The sequence below is a fragment of the Lemur catta genome, chromosome 12, assembly GCF_020740605.2.
Source record: "Lemur catta isolate mLemCat1 chromosome 12, mLemCat1.pri, whole genome shotgun sequence".
Lineage (NCBI taxonomy): Eukaryota > Metazoa > Chordata > Mammalia > Primates > Lemuridae > Lemur > Lemur catta.
Window position 1 is genome coordinate 40,665,894 of NC_059139.1, and position 17,697 is coordinate 40,683,590.

General features: G+C 40.3%; 1 protein-coding gene across 2 annotated transcripts in view; it reads left to right on the forward strand.

The window, feature by feature from the left end:
* Nucleotides 1-17,697, forward strand: part of LOC123648650 (regulator of G protein signaling 7 binding protein) — a 97,503-nt gene that overhangs the window by 75,704 nt on the left and 4,102 nt on the right. Inside the window, exons 4-5 of one of the 2 annotated variants that reach the window (XM_045566590.1) lie at nt 7,709-7,856; nt 10,974-11,046. In XM_045566590.1, the coding sequence (XP_045422546.1) occupies nt 7,709-7,856; nt 10,974-11,046 (221 nt within the window). Of the gene's footprint in view, nt 1-7,708; nt 7,857-10,971; nt 11,047-17,697 lie in introns of those variants that run through there. The other variant, XM_045566589.1, reaches the window with a different exon arrangement.

The window sequence follows — 17,697 nt, forward strand, 5'->3', positions numbered from 1 at the left end:
TGTAATCAGAGGAAAAGCTTATCCAGAGATGTTGAACTGAACTCATGTGTATATTTCCCTTCCTATTGAAAATCCAATGAAATAACATAAAAACATATAATGAAAAGAATAAATCCATATTAATTCTTATATTGTCAAGGTAGGGTAACTGCTGTATGAGACAATAGCAAATCTCAATGAATTAGAACAATAAGAATTCATTATTCACTGATGGCATAGTCTGACAGCAGAGCTGGAGTGGAGTGGGCAGCTGTTCTTTTCTTTCTCTGTATCCATCCAATGGCCAGGGGCAGAGGGCAAGGAGGAAGAAAAGCATGGGGGATCCTACAGGAGGATTTTTAAGGGCCAGTCTGGAAGAGGCTTACATCACTTCTGCTCAGAGTCCATTGACCATAACTCTGTCACATGGACCCTTCTAATTGTAGGAAGAAAAGAAAATAGAGGGTGGAAAACACAGAACAGTCTCCCACAACCCTGAAAAACAAGGAAGGATGTCTTCAACAAACCAGAAATTTTAAGGAATTTCTCAAAGCTAGAAAGCAGTTGGGATTGGATTGGTATAAATAAATGAACAGAATAAAGCATAGCAGATGAAGAAATCAAGAACAAACAGGAGAAAATCTCTACAAAAATGAGATTAATTCCAGAGATGCTTCAAACTCAGAGTCAACAAATATAAATCACGGGAAAGATTTCTGGAACTGTTGTCAGGGAAATTAATGTTTGGAATTGCATACAGGAAAAACTGGGCTGCCCCACACTGAGCAAGAGAGACCATCAGTGCTTGCCCCAGGAGGATACCTGGTGTGTGTCGGGACTGGGCAGCAAAGCAGAAAAGAGTGTAAAATAAATCTGAGCCACCACAAGGACAGTCAAAGAAGAAAAAGAAAGTGAGCACATGACTACAGTGCTTTTTCACAGGCTAAATTGCCCAATAGATCCTACTGGAGTAGGAGTTCTAAACAGGAAAGTCACAGCAGGCATGAGACCTCAAAACAGGCAACTGATCAATGGAGGTAACTTATCAACAGAGATGGGAAACCCTTGCACCCAGAAGTATTTTAGATATACTTGTCTAGCCACATACCCCACCCCTTCTCCAGAAGGAAGGCACTGTTATTAGAACAACAGGCCAACAGAGATCCTCAAAGACAAATCTGAATAGACATCCAGGAATGACCATATTTTTAAGCAAAACCAACACTATAAAAGGGAGATACTAAATGTAATAAACAAACAACTAATACTTGGAGAACAAATTTTAAAGTGATAAAAAAATTTAAAATATATGTAATCAATATATGCAAAGAGATTGAAAACAATCATTGTCTGCAAGGGAAAGGAAGTCCCCAAATTTGTTGGAAATAAAAATGTTATCAATCAAATGAAAATTCAATAGATGGGTTAATTATTATTGGGAGACAATTCTCAATTGGTCTCTTGCATTCTGCACATCTTGCAAAGTGAGGCACTGACTGCTCTATGTTTTACACTATCTTTTCCAGGATGTTTATTTAGCAAATGCCTTGGGAAACAGAGACAGTGTCTTCCTCCAGCACAAGGCATGCTTACTATTCAGTGTAATGAAAATGTTTCCTGCTGGAGCAAAGGGCAACATGCTTATAAAAGGATCAGACTTCTCCTGTCACAGTCACACATCCCACTGTCTATGGAGGTATCATTTAACCCTTTTGCATCTCTCTGTGAGAATTAGGACTCAAAAAACAAACAAACAAACCCAGCACAAATGCTGATACTGCTATTTTGTGAGTAATAAACTATCTCTCTGACCCAGGAACCTCATGTCTTCCAGTATCCATGTAACTGTAACAGGCTAATTTGCAAGTAGGGTAAAAAAATCTCAAACCCTTCACAGTTCTTCACAATTATCATGATGGAAATACTGAGAGTTTAAAATGGTGAACTGAAATATCAAGTTAAGGTATTCTCCTAGAATTCAGCCCAAAAGATAAATATGGAGTATGGAGAATAGTTAAGAAATGTGAAAGATAGATCCAGAGACTCCAGTATGAAATAGAAATTCTGAAAGAACACAGAGAATTGGGAGATGTAGATAATCAAGAAAAATAGAAAAACTTTCCCCACTCCTAAAAAAAGAAATATTTAAATCAAAAAGATCATACTCTCTCAATAAATTACTTCACAGATTACCTAATAATAACAAGGGGGAAAGGGTTCATCTACAATGGTAAAAGCTGGCAGAATCCACCTTAACCAAACAATCAGTAATACTTAGCATCATTGATAATGGGACAAACTGACTCATGCTTTCTGACGTGATGAGCTAAGGACGCAGTATCACTTCTATAATATTCTTGCCAAAAATGTTTACTCTGAATCTAGGCATGTGGGAACAATCAGACAAATCCAAATGGAAAGACATTATATAAAACAACTGGCCCGGACTCTTCATTCAAAAATATCCATCACATGAAAGACAAAAATAGGCAAGGATGCTGTTCTAGATTAAATGAGAATAAAGAAACATCACAAATAAATGGAATGCATTGTCCTGAAACGGATCCCTCCTATAAAGGAGGAACAATTGGAGAAATTTGACTATAGACTACATATTAAATAATAGTATTGTATCAAATTATATTGAATCACATTTAAGCAAATTTAAAAAAATTCTTGGTGTGATAATTATTTTAAGGTTAAATAGGAAAACATCTTTATTCTTTAACAGATATACACTAAAGTATTTAGGATAAAGTGTCAGTAATGTCTACAACTTACTCTTAAATGGTTCACAGAAAAACTATACATATAATTTTATGCATAAAACATAATATATAATCTATATATTTTTCCAAATAAAAAATTGGAGAAAATAAATTATAGATGCCAATCAAATGCCTAGAAAAATTAATATAAAAAGACCCCGTACCTAGACATTTAGGAGTCATTTCAGAACTTAAAAGTTTAAAGGTAATATCCTAAAAATTTTTCAGAGAGCTATAAACAGTCTATCAATTGCCTAGAAAAATTAATCAATCAAATCAAATCAAATGCCTAGAAAAATTAATATAAAAGGACCCCGTACCTAGACATTTAGGAGTCATTTCAGAACTTAAAAGTTTAAAGGTAATATCCTAAAAATTTTTCAGAGAGCTATAAACAGTCTACATTCAAAACATCCTTAGGTATACACAGACAATAAGAGAACATTGTCATTCAAGTTCTTAGAGAAACTTAGTTTGAACATAGATTTCTATACCCCACCAATGAGCATCTAAGTGTGAGCATGAAGAGAGAGACAGAGGGAAAGAGGAGAAAATATATTTTCAGTCATATAAAGACTAAGAACGTTTACATTCCACAGATCTCTGAAGAAAGTACTCAAAGATATGCTCCCAAAAATGAAAACTGAATCCAAGCATGAAGAAGATGCATATGAAATCTAAGAAACAGTGGTACCCAAAGAAATCTGGAACCATAAATAAACAGCATTAGGGATATGAAACAATTACAAGAGAAAACCATATTCAACTTTATACTATTAAAAATATATTTAGTGTTTCCACTAGTTAAAATTGATTATTTTAAAAAAAATGTATTTAGTGGATGGTTTTATAGGACAAAGGAATTAACAAAATTAACTCAAAAAGAGCAAATATTTTAAATAAACCATTTAACCTAGACAATACTGAAAAGTAATCAATGATTCATCCTTATTAAAGGTCCAAGTCCCAGATGGTAGTAATTTATATTTTCACTTGCCGTAGATTCAAAAATTTCTGAAAAAGAACAAGGAAGGAAAATATTCCCTACCAAATATTAAAACCATAATAATTAAAATATCATGGAATTGGCACAGGATAAACAAATAAATATAAACTAGAATAGTGTGTCCAGAATAGACCCACATTTATATGGGAACTTAATATATTAGAAAGAGCAGTGAAGTCAATAGAAAAGTCAATAAATGTTGTGGGGGCAATTGGCTCTTCATTTGAGCTAGAAATTTAGATTCTTATATCACACCATATGCAAAATTAAATTACAGATGAACTATAAAGCTGAACATTTCAAAACTGTGTATTAGAAGAAAACATAGGCAAGACATAAAGCCAATAGACATAAAAGAAAATATGAACAGCTTTGACTATACAACTATTAACTTGTGACAAAATACATTATAAACAAAATTAAAAGACATATAATAGACTAAGAGATATAAGCAGTATGTATAACAAATGATCTGTATCCATTATATAGAGATAACCCCTACGAATCAACAAGAAAGACAACTCATTGTTTAAATGAGGAAATGAGATGAATAGGAAAAGTAAAGAAGAAACACAAGTGGCCAATTAACATGAAAACAAATTTAATCTCACTAGTAATAAAGGAAATAAAAAGAAGAGCACAATGAGATTCTACTTACTCCCATTAGATTAGCAAAAATTAAATGCTGATAATATGAAGTGCTGGCAAATGTGCGGGAAAATGCACCCTCTGGTTTACTACTGGTGGAAGTAAAGTGTAAATCAGCGTAGCCTTTTCAGAGGCCAATTTGGCAATATATATTAAAATATAAAATGTGGATACATACGCTTTGTCCCAGTATTCTGTCTCAAATGATCTGCCCTATACAAATATTGGCATATTGTAGAAAAAGAATAATTACGATCTGAATTCCTTACTATGGAATACTATGCATCCATTAGAAAGCATTCCATAAATCAAAATGCACTAACATGAAAATATCTCTAAGCTATACTAAAGTAGCAAAGCAAGTTGTATAACAACATACATAGTATGATTACTTTTTTTAAATTCTCTACATCTATTAAGATCCTACTGTGTATAAGGTTCAATCCTGGTCCTTGGTACCCAGGCTTACAGAATTGAAGAAAACAGATAAAGTTCCTGGCCTTACAGAGTTTACACACATAGTTTGGAGATGAGAGATGAGGGTGAGGCTGGGGAAGGCAAACAGTAAACTAGTAAGCAAATACATAAGCAAGATCATTTCTGACAGTGAACAGTTCTATGAAGGCAATAAACATGAAATGTGATGGGAAGGGAAGCCTATCATAAAGTCAGTGCCATCAATAAACAAGAGCAATTAGGATTCACTTGCAGAGTAAACTTGGCACCACATAGATTCTGGAATTGAAAACCCCTGAAATTCTTATTGATCTTTTCTGCCTTTTAAAACATTTCAACCAGAGAAGATACAGTATCAAATTTTTGCAGAGATTTTTGTGAGTTGACAGAAAGCCCTAAACTGAGATCCAACATTCCAGTTTTCATTCTGGTTCTGCCACATTAGCAGAGTTAGATCTAGAAGTCTCTGAGACTAAGGTGAAGGAGGCTATTATCTGCCATTAAAAGCCCATAGGGGTGTTTCAGGAACATCTTTGAAAAGATATTTTACTTTGAATGCTATGTGTCTTATATAAGTAGTAGAATAGTCACAGGCAGTAAGTGTAATCAAAGGTGTTATCCATTGGATGCTATTTATGCCTTTGCATGTAAAAGGTGTAATATGAGGGAGGTGGAGAGAGGACTCCTAGAAGGAACATCCCATTTCCTTGTGTCTCCCCTGTCCACATTGGAATAAAAAGTTCCATAGTCCTGATCACAGGACAGGGGATGCTGTGGCCCCATAGCCAGGCAAAGCCCATAAACTAGAGAATTCCATATTCCATGCATGTGTGAATGTTCTTCCCCTCCTCTTCACTGCGCAAACCATACTCCATTTGCAAGGCATTTCCAACCCAGGGTGGTGTAACAGGAGCCACGTATGCTTTCAGGTGGCCCTATCCTTCAGAGTTTCAGAAATCAGAGGACCATTTGGGGGGAGCCCCCCTTTTGCCCCTCCCCCGACTCTCAGTTGCCTTGCTCAAATTCACACCGTAAGGCTGACCCTGCCCAGAGGTGGGTGCAAATGGACTGACTGAATTTGCTGCACCCTCCCAGGAGGCAAAATTCAAATGCTTTTAAGAGGTCAGTGCCCTCCAACTGTGAAATGGTAATGTGCTAAACTATGTGCTTAATTAATTTCCACCTAACAGCATACAATAAAATTGCAAAAACAATTCCTCAGGCAAGTTCCATCACCCAGGATCAATGTGCATAAAGAACACAGAAAAGGATCAAAATTTCTTATCAGTAAACTTGTGTTTGTGCTTTGGCTGAATGTTTAGAGGTCCATTTCTACTCTAGTTTGATAAAAAGTGTACAGTTACCAATTAATTGTTTTGCTCTTTCCCTTTGTGTTGCTACCATATGGGTTAGAAACTGTAGGGATGAGATTTTTGCTAGTTCCCTGCAGATCATGAATCCAAGGAAAAAAATTCTTGTTAGATTTTACCATAAACAGCCATCTTCTTCACAAGTTTGTATGTTTTATTTTTTTGTTTATTTGTTTTCTTGTTAATGCAAGACAATCACACCAGGATTAGGGAAACTAAGTTAAGAGGTAAGGTGGTGTAGCTGCTACTTCATGAATGTTCAATAATACGGGCTGTACCCATTTCTTAACAACTAGTCTAGAGCTGTATCTACATAATAAAAATAAAACTGGATGAAAGAGTAAAAGATGCAATATAGCTATCCTTTTTTTCCAGACTGCATAATGCTATACCACAGCTTTGTAATTATTTGTGTAATTTTTTTTATTGTCTATCTCCAGCACTTTAAGCTCCATGAGACCAAGATTGCATCTTTCCTTCACCTCTATGTCTCTAGCATCAAGCCCAGTGCTTGGTACTTAGCTGACACTCAAGAAATATTTGTAAGTGAGTGAATGAATGAGAGAGTGAATGAACAAATGACAAAGCCAAAAACACCAGTTCTCAGGCCTTGTTAGCCATTCCCATGGTACTAGGATACCTCCTTATGGGTGCCAGATTTTCAACACAGAATAAAAGACATTAACAGAGTTTATGTAGGTCATGGACCATAACCTCCCACTTCATTTCATTGAAATTTATGCCTGAACCAACTTGGAGATTTCTTTCAGAACATACTGATTTATTCACTTGAAATCAGTTGTAGTAAATACGAGTCCTAGTGGGCTGCAGTGCGGTGCTGTGGAGGGCTGCCCAGTACTGGGCCTTCGCACCACACTTGGGTCAGTGGCGCTTTATGGTCTCAGCAAAGTGCGGCTGGATCTTAACGCAGAAGGATGCGCTAAAGGAGGTCGCAGAGCCAAGGAATTAGAAGGCAGCTGTACAATCTCTGCTGCAAGCTGAGAGAGCCAGCGTCTAGAATCAGAGAGAACAGCAGGAGCTCCCATTCTTCCCGCTGGGTGTCACCTGCTCCTGGCCCTTTTACCTGCCTTTGCATCTGAGGACCAAACCACAGCATGGTTTCACAGGCTAAATCGCCCCCTCCCGAGCTAACTTGATCTAACTCACTAAGAATGGGTTACAAAGCATCGATACTCCATCAAAGACAGGGGCTTTAATTTCATTTCGATCTGTAGGTTGCACTGTCCTCAAGCTATCGCTTCCCAGAGGGTTGGGAAAACAGGCTACACACAAACACACAATTTATACCTATAAATAGTATATCACATATATATAATTATTTTATTGCTCAGAGAGCTATTGGGGTTAATGGAGCATTTGACACAAAGCATAGCCAACCTTTCCAGTGACATCTTGGGTATAAAATTTGCACTTATGATTTCTCGTTCGCCTTCTCTCTACCAACATCCCCTCTCCCTTAGGAAAGGAACCTGGCGGGGCAACCAAGAGTTTGGATTGCAAAATTGAGGAGAGTGCTGACACACCTGCCCTAGAGGACTCCTCGTCATCCCCCATAGATAGTCAGCAACATTCCTGGCAGGTTTCCACAGACATCGAGAACACTGAAAGGTAAGTGGGAAGTTACCCTGAATAGACTGCCAATCCTCCTCCAGTTAATGCTCTTCGGGGCCACGGAGAGTCGAGGTTTTCTATTTCAGTTTCAGAAACAGAGCTCCCTTTGGTCTGCCAGAGAAGCACAGTGCTGGCAGGGACCTTCCAGACTGCCTCATTTGCAGATAGGAAAACTGAGCTGAGAGAGGGGGACGGTGGCAGCACCTACGGTAGGCGCAGGCCCCCAGGCCCCTGCTTATCCCACTCCAACACATGAAGTCTCCGTGGAAAATGAGAACAGTGAGAGAAAGTTGGATTTACATATTGTCAGAGTTCACCCACTGGGCTGGTTCCCAAAATTTCCATTTGTTTAAGGGAGAAGAATTCAAAATCACGCAGATGCTTCCAGTCAATTCAGCTGTAAGGAATGTGAGGCAAGGTGTAAGTCGATTTCAGGTGTAAAGAATGGCCAGCTTAGCTGCTGTTTGGAGCTGAGCATTCACTCTGTCCAGTTTACATGGGGCTTCTCAGAGTCCCCTTCTCTTTCTCTCCAGAATGTAGCTGATGGCCCCTTAGTGGTCAAAACAAGTTAATGCATTGTCTTAACAACTTCAGTAACTCTCTTCAAGAGAGAGAGTGAGTTTCTTTAGAAACTCGCTTCTGTAGAAACGAGATTCTACAGTGATTCTATTTTGTTTGAGAAAAGGGAATAATAATAATATTATAATAAATGCCGTGTCCCATCGAGATGCCATCCTGTGAGGCAGAAAGATGAGGCCCTTGTTTACTGGCCTTCACACTTATCTGTGCCCTTTGCCACTAATGTCCCCAGAGCTGGCACAAAGTGGCTGAATGACTACTGGGCAATTCCACCGGCTGTTCTGTGTATGTGAGGTTGAGTCAGTGACAAGATAATGAACATTTTATTTTTTTTATTTTTAGAAATGTAACACACAATGGCATTTATAGCCATTGTAGTTCTACTTTCAGATTGTAATATAATTCTAAAGCTAATTACCAAATTTCTGTGTTTATAGAAAATTGGAGCATGTGGTAATTATGTGCTATTAATAAAACTTGGATTTTGTATAGGCTTGGATATCCAACAATTCAAACAATAAAGCTGTTTGGCACAGTTTGTTAGAACTAAAGACAAATGATGAGGGAGTGATTTATCTTAATTTATAAAATAGAAAATTCTTTGCTCTGCTCCCAGGAAAAAAAATTATCTGGTGAAATGCCATGATCAGGGCATAAACCGCTGGCAAAGCCATTTTCCTTTTCAGACACCTTGTGCAGCAGCTCTATCCAAGCCTTGTAAGCTTGTAAGAAAGCAAGCTATCAAGGGCAGTAAGAACAGGACAGTACGGCCCACAGTGTTGGCGTGCTCTCAGTTCAACCTCAAAGCCCAGATTCTGGTCAAAGGAGATGGGAAACACAAGGGCAGTAGGCACAGCAGACTGGTCCAGGATGTAGCTGCCTCAGTTCTCCCTGGCTCTCTGCCCTAAGACATCATGCATGGGTCTCAAACTGGGTTGCACAGTTAAGTCACCCAGAGGGCTTAAAAACATGGCTGCCTGGACCACACCATGAGCCACCCGAATAGTGCTCTCTTGCTGGGGGTACCTGAGCATAAGGTGGTTCTCCTGGGCAGCAGCCGAGGTTGAGAACTGGTGCTTCACCAAGGGAGACCTGGCCTCAATCCCACATGTTGCATTCCTCGCCCTTGCCCGCCCATCCCCTTGCCCTTGAGCTCTTACATGAAAACAGACTGAACCCTTGCACTTCCAGATGGGGGGTCCTGCCTCCCTTCTCCTGCTCCCCCCTCACCTTATCAGTATGCAGTGCCCACAGACGCACCGTCACACCTCACACCTGCCATTCGGAATGTTTTTACAGGTATATTTCTACAGATCTGCAAGGCCACTTTCCCTGCCTTTTGCAATCAGGTGTCCCTGAAACTTGAGTTCCTTTTCACATAGCACTCAGTACTTGAGCAGGAAGCCCCAGGGGTTTCTGGCCTACCTAAGACAGTAATCCTCAAACAGTGCTCACCAGAGCAGTGGTGGTTTGTGAAATGCACCGAGGGGTTTCATCCCTAACATTAAATCGTCACTCTCTTCTCTCAAATGCCAAAAGGAAAATAAATTAGTAGATAGAATTTCTTCAACTTTAGGATGATCTTCCCCCTGAAACTTTCTTCAACCCGCGGTGCCTGCTAATCTAGGTTAACTAAAAGATGTATCTGGGGTTTTTTTGCACCAAATTATACATTTTTACTGTTTTAAATGAAATCTTCCACTCGTCCTGGGGTTTTCAGAGCACCGTTTCCAGTGCACAACCACCTGCTTGTGTGTGAGAACCACTGTCCAGAGGACTTGGAAAGGTCAGCTCTCCCCCTACCCTAACCAGACGCTTCCTGAGCTGGCTTCCTGCTCTGCATTTCTGGGGTTTTATGATCCTACGTGCTCCGAGATGAGAGAGGACATTGGATGTGTGGGGTGGTGGCCTTGCATGCTGTGCACTGGGCAGCCAGGAAGCTCGGAAGGACGGGCCAGTGGTTAGAGGGAGGCCCAGCTGTCCTTAGGTGGATTTCCCTCTCATCTGTTACTCTCCCATTATTCCAAGTCAATGTAGTTAAATGCTGGCTCTTGTGAATGCTTAACACCTGTGTTACGCTGAATTCCAATCGTGAGGAGGAGAGACTTAAAACCAAGCAGACAACAGTGAGTGAACCTGCACAGCCACCGCAGCCCCAACCCCCAACCTCGGCATTGCCCCGGGGAGCCCGGTGTTCCAGTTGTGCGTCTTTGGCCTCTCCTTGCAAACCTGCGGTACTGTCCTCATTACCAAAGGCTCTTCTGATCTCAGCCAGGTCCGACTGGAGGCGGGGACAAGGGCTCCTGCAGGAGAGACGCCCCTGGAAACGTTCGGCAGAGTGTTCTCAGGGCCAACCCATCTCACATTTTCTTCTCATAAAAGCAAAATAAATTCAATACTTGCCTACTGGAAACAAGAGCTAGGACAATTAGGCACAGACTCTCATCCTTCAGTTGTCTCATGGAACAGACCGTCTGAGATTTCATTTTGAAAATTTACAGCTGATTCTTCTTTCTTTTTATCAATTTTACAGAGACATGCGAGAAATGAAAAACCTTTTAAGCAAACTCAGGGAAACTATGCCTTTACCATTGAAAAATCAAGGTGAGTCTTGTCGTTTCTCTTTGAGGCAGAGGATGTTTTTAATGTGATAACCTTGGGACTTGTTTCTTGAAAAATTAAGGCGTTTTACACAAATAGAAGGCATTGAGCATACACGAGACTGGAGTCTCTCGGGTACCTGGTTTTGCTCTGAGGGAGGCCAAGATACACTTTGACATCCACGCAGACTCGTCTTTGATTGGCTGTGTCACACACTGAAAGCACAGTACCCGGCACGGCAAACACAAAAGGACTGAACACTAGACATGTACAGCCTAGCGGAAGAGACTTAAGAACACTTCCAAAGGAAGATTCCTGTCTTCTAGCTGTTTAATTAACTTAAAAAAAATAGTAATAATTAACATATATTGAGAACTTACAGTATGCCACCATCCTAAATACTTTATATTAACTGTATTAACTTATTTATTTCTCACAACTTTGAGAGAAATGCTACTAGTGTTTCACAGTTTATAGGAAACTGAGGCACAGAGAGGGTAACTAAATTGGCCCAGGTCACACAGTCTGTAAGTAGAAAACCTGGGATGCAGATCATCTACAGAGTGATCCTACAGGCATATACACCCTAACACAGAAATAGAAGGGGGGTATTCACTAGAATGAGGGAAGGACTTCTGTATACTTTTATTAACTATTGTCCCCAGTATCTAGAGCCTGGCACACAGTAGAATAACACCTGGCACAAACAATAAATGTTTGTCAAGTCTGCACCTACATTTGCAGCGCCATGGCCTGACAATACACACAAAGGACTAAAATAATCAGCACTGTCATTAAGCATGCATGGCTGCAGCAGCCATGGGTGAAGTATCAGCTTCAGAGAGGGCTACATGGAGGTAGGGGAAAGGTTTTTGGAGGCAAGAAAGAAACTCCTCTTGTTCCTGCTGAGCAAAGCCTAGGCAGGAGGGAAGGGTGCTGCTTGCCTCAGAGTGAGGAGGAGGAGGAGGAGAATTTGGCAGCAGAGCTGGAGTGCCTCTTGGCTCCAGGAGCAGCTCGGCAGAAGGTGGAGAGGTGGAAGTGAGAACACCAGGCAAGGCTGAGGGGTAGCGTGGCCTGAGCTGCACAGGGGCGGGGGTCAGAGGCAGGAACTACGGGACATCAGGTAACTCCAAACACCCCAAAGGGCCTGGTCACCAAGGCCAACTGGCTTGAGCCATGGGTGAAGTGTTTTGTAGCATTTTAAGAACGTAGACAACATGTTGTAGTGATGAGAGATTACTCTGACTACAACATGGAAGATTGTTGCTAGAAATAAGCATGGTGTTTAGGACCAAGGGCTTTGGATTAAGGCTAGCCTTAGGTTCAAATGCTGGCTCTGCAATAAATTGTTTAACTTCTGGAAATTTCAATTTCCTCATCCCTGAAAAGGGGATAATAATAGCACCTACTTCAAAGGGTTGTTGTGAGGATTAAATGAAACAATGCATCATATGCCTGCTAGCAACCTACAGAAAGCAAACACCTGACAAATGCTCAACTTTGCTCAGGAGAACCCCAAATCAACATCAAATAGAACAGTCCCGCCCCCACTCACCCTGCAGCAGACTATGTGTAGTGTCCAGGTGAGGTTGATCTTGAGCCTACAGTTCAGAGCACTGGCCCCTGGGCTTTAGGTTGGGAGCTCATGACTGAGGCTGTCCTCAGTGTCTTATTAGGTCCCTCATCAGTAGCACGTGGGCCTCTCACCCTGCCTCACATTCAGCTGCCCGGGAGAATGGCTGTCCAGGGTCGCCAGTCTGAACTTCATGGATGCATGTGACCTATATTTTAAATCACACTATCCTAAACATTCCCTCCACAATTAGTGATAATTCATGCAGCAGTTTTTAAATTGTACATTAATGGAAAGACAAATTTTATTTACTTTTGCCATTTTTATAATCATAAGTACAATATATTTTATATAACTGTGTTGCTTTTATAAAAAGAATAGAATTGTAATTACATTTTTAAAATATAAGAAGAATAAAAGGTTGATATTGTGAATGAAAATATGAGTGAAAAGGGAATAATCACTTGAATAAATGATAGCCAGGACTTGAAAACCCTGGATCCATCTGAAGAATAGAAAGGACAAAGCTAGGAAGGAGAAGGACTTATGCAGAAGGAAGTAGTGCAGTAGGATTCTAATAATTGAAAAACTGAGGTGAAGGATTGTGAGAAATTTGTACTTCTTCACTGGAGGGAGAAATGTGAACCCTTAGCATGTGACAGATGACATAGCTCTGTTCCCTATGTGTTTCGTACGTACTCACAGCCTGCTGTCGCTGTGAGCTGACCAGAGAGGGTGTGAGTCTGGTCTGGTCTAGAGAGTCCGGAGAGAGCCTGAGGAAAGCAGGTCTCTTGGAGTCTCTCAGGAAACATGATTCAACAAATGCATGTGGCACCATTTTAATGAACAAATCATCCAGGTTCTTCTCTCTGGCTGCATACACCCAGACAGACCACAGAGGCTTCCCTAAGTCACTCCTGGAACTCTTTTCAGGCAATTTGTTTACTCTATAGGTCTAGATTTAAATGTGCAGGACATGATGTGGGGTAAAATGTGGAAAAAATTGTTCCAGCTCTTTTCTGTAGGCCCTTATTGTCAATCAGGACTCTAACTGGATGAAAACCATTATAGAAAGCCATCTGTTTTCTTTCTGGCTTCTTATTTGCTTTCTCTTTTTATTCCATTTACATGGATGTTTGAAACAGAGAAAAAAGGGAAAAGATACCACTCCTGGTCTCCATTCTTCATACCTCAACCCCTCATGTGAAAATCCTGCCAGCTCAGGTTGTCCTGTGCTCCAGGATCCGTCTCAGTCCTCAACTCGGAAACTGTTCCGGGTTTATTTCAGCATTTAAAGATTGAATCATATCTCCCCCACTTCCTACTGCAATGAAAACTTGACTCAAAACAGTCCATTTTAAATCAATTTCCAGTGGAGAAGAAAGGAAGGTGGCCATGGGCAGGAATTTTAATGGTTATTGATTATGCTTTCATCTTAGACAGGGCCCTTCCTTTCCCACCCTTCCAGTTTGAGAGTGGAGGCAAAGAGACTGGCACAAAAGAGCAAGCCACCGTGTGCCACTGAGTTCCACGGCTGGCTCCGGACAATGGCCAGGTCTCCTGGCTCTCAGCCCGCTGTTCCTTCCACCGTGTCAGGGCTCCTCCTGTCCTACATTCTGGGTCACTGGCAGAGCTGTAAGGAGCTTCATTAATTATGATAGTCTTGCTGTGTCAAATGGATTACAAATGGAACCACCTGTGAAGAGCCGCAAGGTGACTAACAAAGGCTAAAAGGAGACTGGAAAGTGAAGGACAAGCATCTTCTGAATGCATGCTGTTGTCAAACAAAACAAATCTGCAGAAATTAGTTAAGCCTGAAAGATAGTTTCACCTTTTCCAAAATTCTGACTTAATGAATGCTATGGGATGTGTTGGTATTTAGTTGTATTCACTGTTGCATAGAATTCGGTTGTTGAACACATGCGTTAGAATCAGTCTGGAAGTAGGTAAGTTAGGAATCGAATCTGTGCTAGAATGCATTTCGTCCCCTCCTGTGGACAATACTACTCCAGACTAAATTAAACCTAGAAACAGTTCACCCAGACTCACACCCCGATCCTCCAATCTGGACACCCATATCCAGAACCAACCTGGCAGGAGAGTCAGGCAGAAGAGTTCTCAGATAGCTGACTAAAGAACTCTGGGCAGTTATGCCACCCTCTAGCCTAGAGATGACCCTTTAGATTCTTCCCCAAGGGCCTCATAAATAATTTCTGTGCTTCCAGCTGGTGTCTGAAGGTTATTCTGCATGGCCCCATCTCCTTTGTAATCTCTGCAACCTTTTGTCCAGGATTCAGTGTGACATATGTAGTCCCTCTCTCTCCTCCAATCTAATTTCTTAACTCATTATGTTGAGCCCCTAGCCACAAATGTGAAATGTCTACTCATTATCTACTGAAGGAAGAGTAGACTTCTCACCCTAGTATTCATTGTCCCCATCATCATCCAACGTGTAACGGTCACCTATGATGTGCCAATTTCTGTGCTAGGTGCTGGGGTTATCTCTCCCCCCTTTAGGCTGTCCCCTCTCATGGGGCAAAATTGGGTGGGATTCACCTGGGAAGCTTTTCCAAATGATGCGTGCTTTCCCTAGAAGAGACTATGGTGGAGCCTTCAGGGTAGGGCATGTGAATTCTGAAAAAAACTATCACACATGCTGATACACACACATGCACACACTCACACACACACGTTATTGGAAAGACACAGGAATGAGTTCTTACAATATAATAATGCTATAACAGACACAGGTTACCACAAGGGCATATTGGATTCTCACCTAAGCCTAGAGTTGAAATGGAGGATTATTAGGGACTGCTTTTTAGAAAATATCTGTGCTGAGATTTTTTGGGATGAGTAGGAGTAATCCAAAGAAAGAGATGGTAAAAAGACAGTCTAGGGATAAGATTTTTGACATTTAAAGGCATATGGGGACATGAAAGGGCAGAGCATTTTGATAAACTACAAGCACTTCAGTAATTGGGAAAGTTGTTAGACAAGAAGCTTAAGAGAGAGACAAGACAGGTAGGTTGGCTACATCATTAAGGCCCCTACAAGCCATCTTAAGAGATTTGCCCATCCAGGAGCCACTGGAAGGATTCAGTTAGGAGGCAAATGCAGTAATCCAGGTGAGAAAATGCTTAAGGTCTCACCTAAAGCTAGGAGATTGGAAAGAGGGTATGAACAATCGGATGTGGTGCATAAAGGAAGAGGCAGAATCAAGGATGAAACCCAGGTTCAGACTTGGAAAATGGAGTAAAGAATGGTGTCAGTCACTAAGTCAGACAGATCAGAGGAAGAGCAATAGAGGTAGAGAACAATTGAAATGCTGAATCTCTGACTCCACCGCAGACCTACTGATTCAGAAACTCTGGAGGTGGAGCCAGCAATCTGTGCTGTAACTAGCCCTCAGATGATGCTGGTGCAGCTAGCTAATGTTCAAGAATCACTGGGTTAAATGAAGTGCTCTCTCTCTCTCTCTCTCTCTTTTTCTGCAATACAGATTTGCAACTGCAGTCCTGTTATAAGCACTTCTCTTGACTATATCCACAGCTTTAAACTCAGTTTGCTATTTGAAAATTTCTCATTTTCATGTGCCCCTTTTCTCAACATGTCATCTATATAAGAAATCTTTTATTAGCAAAAGAAATTTGAGCAATAGGGAAGTGGTGTAATTGTGTCTTAAGGGATTCCAGCAGCCCTAGCTTTAGTAGCATCTAAGAATTAAACACTGAATGACTGAGGTTTGAACTTAGTGGCTAAATTTCCTACTCTTTTTTTTCACTTTCTCCTATACTTTCCTTCCTCTCTTTTCCTTTCCCACTTTTCGTTTTTGCATTTAAATCTCTCCTTGCTTATAGTTGACTGAGATTGTGCACTTTGGAGAAAAGATACTATAAAAGAGTTAATTAGCCACATCCAAACATTTGAAATAAAAATGAAATATTTCCCAATAAGTTCAAGTGGATTATCTCAGAAAATTTAGAATGAGTGGGAAAAACCTTCCATTTTGCTCACATTCTTGCAATTGAGCATTGATTGGGATCCTTCAGAAGCAGGATTCCAATCAATGTGGAAAGACATCTTTCCTTGGAGTTGAATTTGCTTCAAGCCATTCCAAGCATACTTACCACTTGGAGAATTTCAGCATTTACTGTAGGTGTCTACTGCCTGTGGTGTAGAAAGCTGTTCTGAATTTCTGCCAAGAATTTTTAAGCTTTTGTGTCACCTCAGCCCTATGTGATGGTCACACAAGCTCTGGGCTAGGCAAAGGTGTCACAAATGTGCAAAAAAGATGCTCCAAACCAGCAGTTGTCCTTAATAGGGAGCCTGCCCTTTGCTCAATGTCTGAGCACTTTCTCATCAATCTTAACACTTCTATTCACTTGTGATATATATCTGTGTGTGTATATATGGCACACACACATATGTATATTGTGTATGTATGTGTGCACATGTATATATGCTATATATGTATACACATATGTATATATAAAGAAGACTGAGCAAAGAGAATTTCAATAGCATAAAACGCTGTGCTATCAAAAGATTTTTTTGATTCACTGTAATGAATACACAGATAAAAGGGTCAGTCTTGATACAAAACTCATAATATCTGTGTATAATACCTGTTTGCTTTTAATATATACAAAAACAAGAGTGGTACTAAACATATGACCATAGCATACATATACACATTTTCCTTTATAAATAAAACATTGTGGTAGACATTTCCTCATGTAGTAGGAATGATACACATCAGAATTGCATTTTATAATATATAAAGACCAGTTAAATCCCTTCCCAAATCTGTTAAATGTTTGGGGAAAGGGAAGGAGACATAGAAATTTAGGAAATAGATCTTCGAGGTCTTAAAGAAATAGAGCTATGAAGATCTTTCTTCCCCATAAATATCTTTATAGTTTTGGTGATTCTGTTTCAGGGAAGCATTGAATTCCAGGTGAACCTGAGTTTCAGTAAGTGTAGTCAATATTCAAAGGTAAAATTCTTTAACCTACACAGTCTGCTATATCTTTGCCATATCCAGTTGGGCTAAGTTCATTGATCATTTCATGGTTAGAGAAG